The sequence below is a fragment of the Chelonoidis abingdonii genome, chromosome 9, assembly GCF_003597395.2.
Source record: "Chelonoidis abingdonii isolate Lonesome George chromosome 9, CheloAbing_2.0, whole genome shotgun sequence".
Taxonomy (NCBI): Eukaryota; Metazoa; Chordata; order Testudines; family Testudinidae; genus Chelonoidis; species Chelonoidis abingdonii.
In genome coordinates, this window is record NC_133777.1 from 58,257,179 (window position 1) to 58,269,503 (window position 12,325).

General features: G+C 40.5%; 1 protein-coding gene across 1 annotated transcript in view; it reads right to left on the minus strand.

Annotated features, from left to right (window-relative positions):
- CHRFAM7A (CHRNA7 (exons 5-10) and FAM7A (exons A-E) fusion) overlaps window positions 1-12,325 on the minus strand; it is a 93,706-nt gene that overhangs the window by 25,701 nt on the left and 55,680 nt on the right. The window contains exon 4 of the mRNA XM_032783625.2: window positions 6,060-6,169. Coding sequence (XP_032639516.1) covers window positions 6,060-6,169 — 110 coding nt within the window. The remainder of the gene's footprint in view (window positions 1-6,059; window positions 6,170-12,325) is intronic.

Genomic DNA, 12,325 nt, shown 5'->3' on the forward strand with positions numbered 1-12,325 from the left:
AGGGGACAATAGCTGTATTAAACTATCCTCCGATTCAGTCTTTCCATCTGAGAGTGCCATTGCTAGTAGAGGAGAAAAACATGACAATACGGTTACTGCTGCTGGTGACAGTACACACTCTGTAGTTGCTGCTAAACATCCACCGCCTCAGAAATGGTTTGCAATAGATGTTGGTAACATTGTCCATTGTCGGGTCTCAGTTAATGAGAAGTTCTGCTTGTTTCACTTCTAAGGAGACTGTGACAACCCCATAAGAATTTGGTGCTATCTGCCATCTTCAATCAAAGTACTGGCAAGCTGCATTTCAAAACAAAGTGGAGAGATTTCTCAACCTTATGGCATAATGTACACAGGAGTCCTGAACAGTCTCTAGACTGAAAAACAAAATCATACAATTTAAGGGATAATTCTATAGCCACACTAAACACTAGAAGATAAAAAATTATAATCACCCAACACACAGAGATACTATATCATGCCAAATACAAATGTGCTAATCTACTGTAGCTACCAGTGGTGTCCCCTGCTGTGTCAGATGGGCAGCACTGCAGCCAAAAGCCCCAGGCTGTATCCTTTGTGTGGTCTCCCAGGCAGTACACAGCAGTGCAGCAGCTATCCTTGGAGAGGTGCAGCATGCTACCTACTCTGTTCTGCTAGCCGCTGAAGAGAAGGACTGGGATATGGCCTTGCTCTTATTGCCCTTTCAACATCCAGAACACATGGTTGCTGCTGTAACAGACCCCCTCTCTCTCCCCCACCGCTCCCCAGTTGCTAATTCTTGTTGCAAAGTGGGGTGGAGGGAGGGGGAGAATGCTTGTGCCTGCAATCGGTCCCACATTGTCAAGCATTTTTCGGTTTTATTTGATTTCATTTCACTCTTTCAAACTCATCAGTCAGGCTCCAGTTCAGAGACTCAGTCCTATTCAGTTCAACACTTAAGCATGGGCTTACAGTGAAGCAAGCTGTTCTGAACAGGGATGCACTTAAGTATACGCTTGAGTGCTTCCCTCACTCCATTTCTAGTTTTTGTGCTATTCAAGGCAAACATTTTGAAACTCTAGCCCCATGTCCTTTGTTCTGAGGTACCATGCAAGGAAAAAATGAGTATACAGCATACATAATTAATCTGAATATTTGCTATTTTTCCATTATATGTTGCGGAATGTATTTGCAAAGTGTGCAAAGACCATACCTGAGAGTGAAATGAGACCAGTGTTACTTCAGATGAGCAACACTGGTAATCAGAAGAGTGAAAACAAATGTCAACAAGCTGGCAATATTAAAGCAAGCATTTGGTTTAATCCTGCTCTCAGATACTGTATGCTGGCAAGCACTGCTGTAGAATCAGTTATGGTCCCTGAATATGCAGGCCATGTATCTGATTCTACAAGACATGTGGAGACGCACATGCACATATATGCAATTTAATCAAAACCACAAGTGAAATGAATAGATAGACTGAAAAATGATATAGTTATTCAACACCAAAACAGGAAGAGAGATTTTTAAGGTGCTTTGTTTGATAGGTTCTTTAATTATTTTGCCCTGCAGAAAAAATATTGACAATGCATTGGTAATTTTTGTTAGCATTCAGCAGATTTTGACACAAAAAGGAATGCTCTAGCCGGAGGCACTAAATTAAAGATGTTCAGAGTCTATAGATGGAGGTTTTTAAATAATAGAAGCTGCTTTTCCTCATGCTCTCACCCATCCTTTATGGCAAATATCAGTCCTGCAACTTCCATGAAAATTTTGTAACCTATTCATTATTCAACAGGGAGGCAAACTGATCCAGCAAAGAAATGTTTAACACAAAAGTCAGTATGGATGGATACTATGTAACATTAAAAAAAACCTGTGTATTATATTTATTTATGATTGTATGGTCATGTGACATTTATGACTGTATGGGATAAGAGAGCTAGCTGATAACATATGGCACTTATTACACACACACACACTTCATCATTGGAAATTGTAATTCTGCTACACAATAGTTACGCTGAGTATCAAATTGAATTTTTGGAGACAAATTTTCAAATATGCCATCTCAATTGTGCACACAAAATCTGCACATACAAAATAAGTGACTGTACACAAACAGGTATTTGTTATGATTGTAGTTGGGGTGCACATATGCATGTATTACAGACTCAGTTTGGTGCCCAAGTCTGTTTCCAGCTTGTTTATGGAACTTTTTGTTAAAAATGAGTGAGATAAAAGCTATACGGAGAGGTTGCTATATGGGTATAACTAAGGGCAGAATCTGACATGTTGGATTTAGACGAAAGGATGGAGAGCCCACTTACTTCACAAAGGAACTACAATAAAGCTCCTCTTGTTTCATAACAGAAACCTACACTATACCATACATGATGATGATCCAACATTAGCAGGAATGGTGCTCAACTAGCAAAGTCTACTAAATCCAAAAGCCATCAAGAGCTGTGACAATACAACTGTACAACAGCGGAGATTTTGCTAGCTGAAGGCTATCTTTTCCACTTTATACATTTTGAGTAGAAGCTTTAAAAAAATCTGTTTAAAACTCAGTCAACTTTGCTGTAAAAGTAACATATCTGAGCTCCTGATAGAACTTTGGTGACAGTAGCACTGAAATTACTGTTAGAATCTGTTCTCACTTCTCCTGATATGATTTGTATCCCTGTTCAGACAGATGGTCTCATTTTTACAGTATCATAGAGCCTTGGACTATATGAGGCAATTAGTGTAATCAAGGTAATTCTCAAAGGTGTTAATATTAGTGAAGTGAAATAATTTATTTTCATAACACTGAAGAGAAATTTGAATTCAAAAGAGTAGCACTGGGTCCCATGGGGTTAAATTCTGCCCCATGTGTAACCCATGCAATCCTGTCGATTACACTGGTGTTGCATAGGGTATAATCAGGACAGAATATATCCGAATAGATTTACTTCTGCAATTCCAAACAGTCTTTATATTTCTCATAACTTCTCTTAGATGTGCATCTTGAATCCATGCATAATATATAGATTATTGAAAGAGTATCTCGGACTAATGTTATGTGGTGAAGAAAAGTCTTGCCTTTCAAATAAATGACCTGCTTTAACAGGAGTTCTTGTGGCACCTTAGAGACTAACAAATTTATTTGAGCATAAGCTTTCGTGGGCTACAGGCCACTTCTTTGGATGCATAGTAGCCCACGAAAGCTTATGCTCAAATAAATTTGTTAGTCTCTAAGGTGCCACAAGTACTCCTGTTTTTTTTTGCGGTTACAGACTAACACGGCTGCTACTCTGAAACCTGTCATCATGCTTTAACAGGCAGTTCTTACTGATTCTGAAACCTGCAGAAAAACTGACTATACACTCTTAAAGGCTAGATATACTCACCGGTGTCAGAATAAATGATAAAATAATACTTTGGGATTTGTTACACTGTGGTGAGGCCTACTCACGAAATTATATTTCATGCGCAAAACAAACCCACATTTCATCTCCTACTACGTCATGTATTTTTAGTAATCAAAGCAGCAGCACCAGTATTTAAACAATGGACTATGAATCTTGTCTTAACAAAATATTGAAGATTAAAGACCTTATTCTACGCCCAATTTTCACACAAAACTCCTATTAAAATTAATGAGACTTCTACTTGATGGATGAATGAGGATAGGATACAGCTTTTTTTATTATTAAATAAGAAGTTTATATGGCTTTTGGTTTTGCAGTATATTTATTAATAGGTGATACTCCTGGTATTAAGTCCTGAATGTACTAGCATGTACTTACTACCGGAACACCATAAAGTAAAGGGATTCCATAGTTAAGGTTGCTTTGAAAGTTTCATTATGGCCTTATGGAGAACCCATCTAAAAATTAACTAAGTGATTTGTTGGAAATATTTTATGCAATATTTTTAAAATTTCATAGTTTTCACAAGCGTTCATACAAAATTACCCTTGTACTAATTTTGCTGCAGCATCATAATTTTTCAGCCCATTTCTTCAGCACAGAATATACTTTAAACACACAAAATGGCACTTGTATAGCTTTGTGTACGTACAAGCATAAAATATGTTTTAAAAACTCAGTGGCTTTACAAAGAGTAGTAATGTACCATGTTTGTTATTAAACAAGTCCCACAAATGAAACTGGCAGATAAAGATGCAAGAGGAGAATTTATCAGTGCCACCCAGACTCCCTTCATTGAGCAATTGGTAATTTCTGCTGCTATTTACCTGCCTACCTTGAAAGAACTAGAGTCAACTGTTTAGAGAAGACAACAGCAGTTCCTTTAATAGTATGCTAACATTTTCTATAGCTTGGGGGAGCACAGACAGCAGCACTGGACAGGAGAATGATCTTGCTGCACATTAAACAGGAAAAGGTGTGTGGCTCCTTTGAGGGCTAGAAAGCCAGTGACTTGCTGCGGCAACTTCAGCCCAGGTCAGGGTGCAGACACTGATACCTCTCCCCACCAAGTGACCAGAAGAGGGGAGTCTATTTAGGTCCACACTAGGGCAGGAAAAGCCTTCTTTTACCAGGACCAAGTGGAGCAGCACCCACCCTACCACCCCTGGGATGAGTTAAATACCAAGGTTTGTCACAATGTGCTCTGTGAATTATGCTAGTTGGTCCTCTCTCAGTGGGCTGGTAAGGACTTTTTTCCTCAGTGGGCCAAGGTGACATGGGGAATTTTTTCCTTCCCACAGTAGGTTGGTGGCTTAGTTGGGGTGAACATGAAATTGGGCGGGGACAGGCTGTGATGTTGCAACTCATTATGTAGGCATGGGGAGGATGCCAAGTGCAGGTACTCCGTAGGAAAGGAATACAACAATCAGATGAAATGGATTAGTAAAGGATTTAGAGGAAGTATTCTTTAAAGGAGCAGAAACAGGAGGAGGTTGGGGCTCCTATGAGTGGTAAGGGAGGGAGCCAAACACCTCACACCCTCCATAGCCCCCCCTTAGCCCTCATTTGGGGCAGTGTTGCAGGGTCCCAGCAGCAGGTTGGCTGGGGACCAGGATGGGTAAAGGGCGGGTATGTGTAAATTATACCATCAGGTATATGTAAATGACTATGGCATACCTGCACTGCACACTTTTATCTGCCAGGTACTCTAGACATTTAGGAATAAAGCTGCGGATTAATTAAAGCACATCCAGTGTCTCCTGGCTTTCTTCTGGCATAACCAGACAAAGAGTAAGAGCAGGCCTACAGGCAATCGAGCTCTTCTACCTCAAAAAGAGTGACATTTCAGCCAGGAGCAAGGGAAAATTGTCCCCCATCACCATCATTAAACAGGGACAGTACAGTTTAGTTTTCTAATAATCATATTCGAATAATCTAATGATCATTCCCCTCTATTCGACATTGGTGAGGCCTCATCTGGAGTACTGTGTCCAGTTTTGGGCCCCACGCTACAAGAAGCATGTGGAAAAATTGGAAAGACTCCAGCGGAGGGCAACAAAAATGATTAGGGGGCCGGAGCACATGACTTACAAGGAGAGGCTGAGGGAACTGGGATTGTTTAGTCTGCAGAAGAGAAGAATGAGGGGGGACATGATAGCTGCTTTCAGCTACCTGTAAGAGGGTTCCAGTGAGGATGGATCTAGACTGTTCTCAGTGGTACCAGATGACAGAAGAAGGACTAATGGTCTTAAGTTGCAGTGGGGAGGATTTAGGTTGGATATTAGGAAAAACGTTTTCACTGGGAGGGTGGTGAAGCACTGGAATGGGTTACCTAGGGAGGTGGTGGAATCTCCTTCCTTAGAGGTGTTTAAGGTCCGGCTTGACAAAGCCCTGGCTGGGATGATTTAGTTGGGAATTGGTCCTGCTTTGAGCAGGGGGTTGGACTAGATGACCTCCCGAGATCCCTTCCAACCCTGATATTCTATGATTCTATAATCACAATGTATCTGAAACTTAAACTAAGTTTTTTGGTAAGCACTTGCATCATCATCTTTCTTCTTGTAAATCCCATAATGGTTGCTTTCCATATACTGAATGTTAGTACCCAACACCAAGACATTCTAAGGGAATAGTTATGCTTTCTTTTCATGAAGAGGTGCCTACCTGTTGTACAGAAGAATATCTGGCTTCCAAATCTGACCATCAGGAAAACGAACATTCTTCACTCCGGGGTACTCAGACATGTTCCATTGTAAATAGTAATCTGTCCAATACTGACACAAAGAAATGTGTTAGTGTCACTTTTTTCCACTCGCTGCCTCTCTCTAGGGCTTATATAGCCCTAACCAAACAAAGTTTATTTTTATTTTTAAAGTATTATTTAGCTACAGACAATGAAATGTTTAGAAAGAATGATTTTAGCCATGTTGACAATAACACTGCAAAGCACAAAAATTCCATTTTTAGTTCACAGTGATTGCATACAACAGCCTACAAAAGCAGGTTCAATATGCTTGTATTTTATTGTTCATGCTGTCTTGAGCACAAAATTGGAACAGAACAGATTTTTTTTTAAATACTAATACTAATTCCAATTACATTTTGCTTCTGAGACATAACTTGGATAGTTCCTTTTGTTAAAAATGATTGGATTACGTAACCATTCAGAGGCGTTTTGCGTATAGCAGCCAAGAGTCTCTACTGATAAGGGTTACACTACTGAATTTCCAGCCTCTGAAGGGAACAATGCAAATCTACTACAGGAGAGAACCTCTGCAATCAAAGAGTTTCAGTCCATGTTTTTCACTCTCAAAAAAGAATGTTAAATGCCGTGGTTTTGAAAACTATGGGCCCTATCCTGAGAGGTGCTGAACACAACTCCCATAGACAGCTGCTCAGCCCAGCGCAAGCAACAATGGTCAAGCCATGGCTGTTAATTAAGCTTGTATTGCTAGCAGGTCTGGATCTGTCACTCTTTAAGCAATGAATGTAAAATGTATTAATGTCAGGAATCTCATCTCTCACCATCAGCTGTATCTCACTTTAACTGCAATATATTCTAGTGGCTATTTTTTAGAGAATGAGTCAAAATTGGATAAAATAACTGGCTAGAAACATCACACAAATCATTCTAGAGATTTGCAAAAGTTCAATTCACTTTGTTTTTAAAAATTGTGTGTGCACAGCTGTTGTCCTGGTTCTGTGTCACGAGGAAGGTTGTTCTCACAATATTGGGCCCAGACACCTCATATGGAAACACTCAGATCAAAATTCAGATAAATTCCAATAAATGGGTCAGGGTTTCAAGACCCACTACTGTTCGCCATAAACAATACAATCCCTTTGACCACTAAGCTGCGAGCAACTCGCTCACAATTTGAGGTAACCAGCAGCAATGATATTTGGGCCAGAGGAGGAGTAAACAGCTTAAAAATCAGATTTAACCTGTGGTTTTCCATAAATGTGCATCTTACTGTTGAAACCGCTCTCCGTTACATCCTGCACAGCATGAATAAGTGTGGCAGACTCAAACCCACAATGTGTTTAGCTCATGCTTGACTATTATTTTAAGAATATCTGAGCACCAACTGGTCAACAACTTTGAGAGGGAAAAGATCAGCTCTTGCTTCAGACCACCTCAGGCTTGGACTGTGTGGTGATGGATACTACAATTTATATTTTTACATACATCAAATTTTGAGACTACATCTGTGATACCGACATGCTTAGCCAACAAAAGGCTGCACCATGTTGCACCACACTGCCAGCACAAAGAAGCCCTAAAGCTGGTCTAGCCAGCCACCAGCGGATCACCACAATGTAGGGGATCTTCCAGTGGCACAACTGGCATAGCAGTCCTAATAGCTCCTTGCAGACAGCACAGAAAACAAGGGACATGACCAGTGGCTTCCCTGTTATCTAGCATTTCTTAGTTGCTATAACAGTCCCTTTTGAAAAATCCTCTTTGCAGCCATTGTAATTTAGAGAAGTCCTTGGGCTCCTCTAATTTACAATGGGAGACTAGTCTGGCACACAGACAGCCTAAAATTGGGGGGAGCAGAAAGGTGGCTTCAAGTTGGGCTGAATGCTTCTCAGCTGTAGACAAGGATCTAGAAATCTACATCTGGCTCTTTCCTTGGTTTTTAAATGAGTATGTTCACTACGGAGCATTTCTAGCATTTCCTGTGTAAGGACTTCTCATACACTTAGCTCAACATGATAAACCCCAAAACGTCTAGCACCAGCTAGAAGTATTGACTTCTCTTCTGCCCACTCTTGTACAATTGTCTTCTCCAGCTGCTGAAAAGCTATATTTGAAAGGGTTTCAGGCTTTAGTCTGTTATATGCTTTTGTAGCCAGAATTATGACCTGTGTCACAGTAACCTCAAAGGCTTCTTCAATATTATCCAGTACAGAAGACCTTTTAGGCTTAGCAGGTCCTTGTAGCCCTAAGTCACCCAAGTACATGCTTAGAGGTATGGCTGAATTGGTGCTTCAACAGAAGTTCTTTTCCTGATTACTATTTAATATCAAAGACTGTCATTACAAGAACCCCTGCAATGGCTTATTCATGTCCAAGAGAGCTTCTGCCAAGCCACATGAAATTGCATACATTGAGAGCTTTACAAGTTGATTAAATCAAAATAGGGCATGCAAGTGGCTTTTGAAGTGTTTTATTTTCTTGACGCTAAGCTTGCACTTTACTCCATATCAACTGGCATTTTTGTCAGGAAGCAGAGGCAGTACACATATATGCAATGGACAGGGGTGATTATAGTATGATACATACGCATACTATGAATCTTTGAAGTGCATCTTTCCCTCACGGCAGTTCCATTGCACAAAGAGCTTCTACATTTTTGGGTAAGATTTAACATTGTGTTCACTGAACATGTGGACAATTTCCTTTTTAGCTCATAGTGACATTTTGCTTTAACTTGATTTGATTTCTCTCATAATTTCAATGACATTTTACATACCCTTTCATTATGCTATGCATCGCCTGTTCCCCTGCATTAACTTCCACCCAGATTAGCCATAAGCTATCCTCCATGTAATATTTCAGTACTTGCAGGGCTGCTCCAAAGCCAAATGGCAGGCTTTTAAACACAAACTTCCCAAACAGGGCATTTAATGCACACAATATGAAATTTTAATCATTCAGTGGCACTTGCCAAAAATCTTAGATAGGCATTTAGAACAGAAAAAGATTTACCTTGGGCATTCTGGAAACAAAATTAGCTATCATTCTCATGAGGTAGCATTCACATCCAGTTGCTTTGTTTAAATCTTTAGGGGACAGACAAATCCAAATGCTACCTTAGTTTACCACCCTCATCAGTCTGTTGTCTCAATCAGAATTGAATTACTTACATTCAAGTTTTATGTTATTTTTTTAAACATTTTGCCTTAACAAAATTGTGTTATTAGGGTAGCACAGTTTCAAAGGGATTTGTTTTGCTGCATGCTATACATGTAACACCATGTAGTGGACACTTTTGCCTTTTCTATAGTTGTTGCTATAGAGTTTGCTGAAATATGTGCTTTTCCCCCTTTATCTAATTTGTTTACAACACTGTCAGCCTGACGAATGATCCAAGCAGTATGTTATTCAGTCCGTTAGCTCTACAGATGTCAGTTGCTTGACATAGACTTAAATCGGGCTATCTAAGTACCTTTGGGGGTTCCCCCGGCCCTGCTTATTCCACTAACAATTATTTTTAATCAAACAGTCTAAATTGCTCAAGTTCCATATTTTCTATAAGCTGAACAATTATTGCCTGTCTTCCAATTTCTGCTAAAGAACCTTACCTATGCCAGTTTTTATAACAACTGCATTATGCCTGAAACCTTTTAATTATTTTGTCATTTTTAACTTGTCAACTTCTGGATCCTTAGGAAAATAAATTTGATTTTTTGTCCCTCCCCTTCTTGCAGTGTGTGGCAATGTTGAGTCTCTCCCTGCAGCTGTATTTTTGATTGAGTCTACTAGCACGGACAAATATTTTACATGTGTAAGCAGAGTCTGAATGAACTCTCCCCTGACATCTAGTGGCGAGCTGTGGAAAAGGACTTCAGGAGCTGATCTCGTTTGCATGGACACACCCACCTTGCCCAGGTGCTCAGCAAGATGGTATTGCTTGCCCAAAGGATCACTTGTGGCTGGTGTTGGATCCCCAGTCTCCTTCTTATTGGGGCAGGAGTAATAAAGCGTTGTTATCCTTGTTGTGTGAACCAAGGGCAGCAGAACTGTACCAGGCATACCCTGATGGAGGGACTTACCCTCAACTAAATGGCACTTGCTAGGCAGGGGACATGGGTTCCTAAGCCCAATGAGTTGAGAAAGGGTGTGCTTAGGTATTTGTGTCTGGTGGGCTGGGTCCTCTTTAAAGGATCTAGATACTATTTGACCCGTCCTCTCTCCACAAGTACTAAAAGAGCTAATTGAGAATCTTGTTGCAACCTGCAAAGCTGAAATCACTGATATCTAGGTTTAAGCATTAGACCTACTTTGAGGTAGTGTCTCTATCTGCAAGACACTGCCCACTGTGCACCAGCAGTGAGACTCCCCTAGCAGCTGAAATCAGTGAGAGCTGTGTTAAGTGGTGGGCCCTGAAGACATCTTAATGAGTGGCCAGCCAGGTGGCTGGTGGAAAGATGTCGAAAGCGGCCAACAGGGCGACTGACGTAGAGGGCCAGAGCAGAACCCCATAGAGAGGCACGGCCATTGGCCAGCACGTTGACAAGCAAGTGCCCAAGCAGCAGAGCATGTAAGGCGCCTTCTTACCACCTCACAGTGGGAGGTGAACTCTGGGGCTGCAGGCCACTGACTGCAACTGTGAGCAGGGTGCAGAGAAGGGATAGACGTTAAAAGGACTTTTGGGTTGCTGGACTTAAGAACCTGAGGGGAAAAGGACACTGCCTAACTTACTTGGGGGTGGGTCTTTTGCTCATGGTTTATATTTACGAACCCTAGTTGTGCTGTTTTCCCAAATTAATGCTGAGTTACTTCCCTCCTTTTATTAGAAGTTTTTGCTACACTCAGATGCTGTGCTTGTGAGAGGGGAAGTATTGCCTCTTAGAGGCATCCTTAGACACCAGGGGATGGTGTCTAATTGTATAATTGTCACAGGTCACTGGGTGGGGGCTCGAGATGGTTTTGTGTTGTATTGTTGAAAAGGAACCCCTAGATACTGAACCCAGCCCTTGTTGCTGCCACATTCCTTTCAAAACAATGTGTACTTGGTGGCTTCAGGGAATTCATTTTAAGCTGTTTTGATAGGAAGTACTATCCATTCTGTATTTCATTTTGATCAGAGGTTCCCAGACTGTGGTACACAGAGCCCTTGGTGGCTGTCCAGGCAACTGGCTGGTTACATGGTGCTGGCTCTCCTTCTCATTTCCAGCTACTAAATTGCATTAAACGATAGTTAGACATGAAATATTTTCCTATTATTACTTTCCAAGTAAACAATTTATATAGTTGCCATATGGACATAATGTGATGGTGAATGGGCAGGAGATGGTCCATGAAAGAAAACAATCTATGCATTAAAATGTAGTCCACACTAGGAAGAGAGTTTGAAAACCTCTTACTTAATCTAGCTGGTCAAATCTTCAAACTAATGTGCTCTTTTGTGAGCATTCGCCTTAAGCATGTGCACTAGGGCATTTGCACACCCAAATTGCACACACTTTTAAACACTTTAGGCTAGATTATCTTGGTGCACCTGAAAATAGGGAGCAGCTCTGGGACAAGCTGTAGTCCCTCCTGGGTCCTGCTTTAACTTAGAGGAAATTCAGGGTTACTCCTGACTATCTCCATGTAGGAACGGGATATCAACAGGCTTATATTTTTCACTTCAAGAGATAAACTTAGCATTTATGCACTTGGATAATGGACAGATAAACATACTGCTGGTATCAGTAATTGTAATCAGAGATATAAGCACAGTTTATTGTCGAATCACACATATGCAGTGAAAGTCATTCTTCTGAATCCAAACAAGACAACATAATAGAAGGATGACCGCCAAATTCAGTGGGTTTTGAATTAGGCCAATCTATGAATTTTATTGTTATTTGTTACCAGACTAGCCATACAAAAACACTTAAGTCATTGATTCTTTTACTGTTAGTATAAACTTAGTCTACACATTGGCCACAAGCAGCAGTTGCAGTATTGATAGTAAATAGCTGATCTGGCAACTAGTGTCTTCTCTGCTCCATATAGAATACAAAGACAAATAAATGAAAAGAAACTTAATGGGACAGTGTAAAATTAAGAATTCCCTTAGGGGAAAAAACACAAAAAATAAGAAAACAGGAAGAAGAGAAACATAAAAGACAAAATAAGTAAATTATAGTCTTTGGAGAATGAACTGTTGTTTCTTATCCTGTGTTTATATATCACAGTGACTGATGTCACT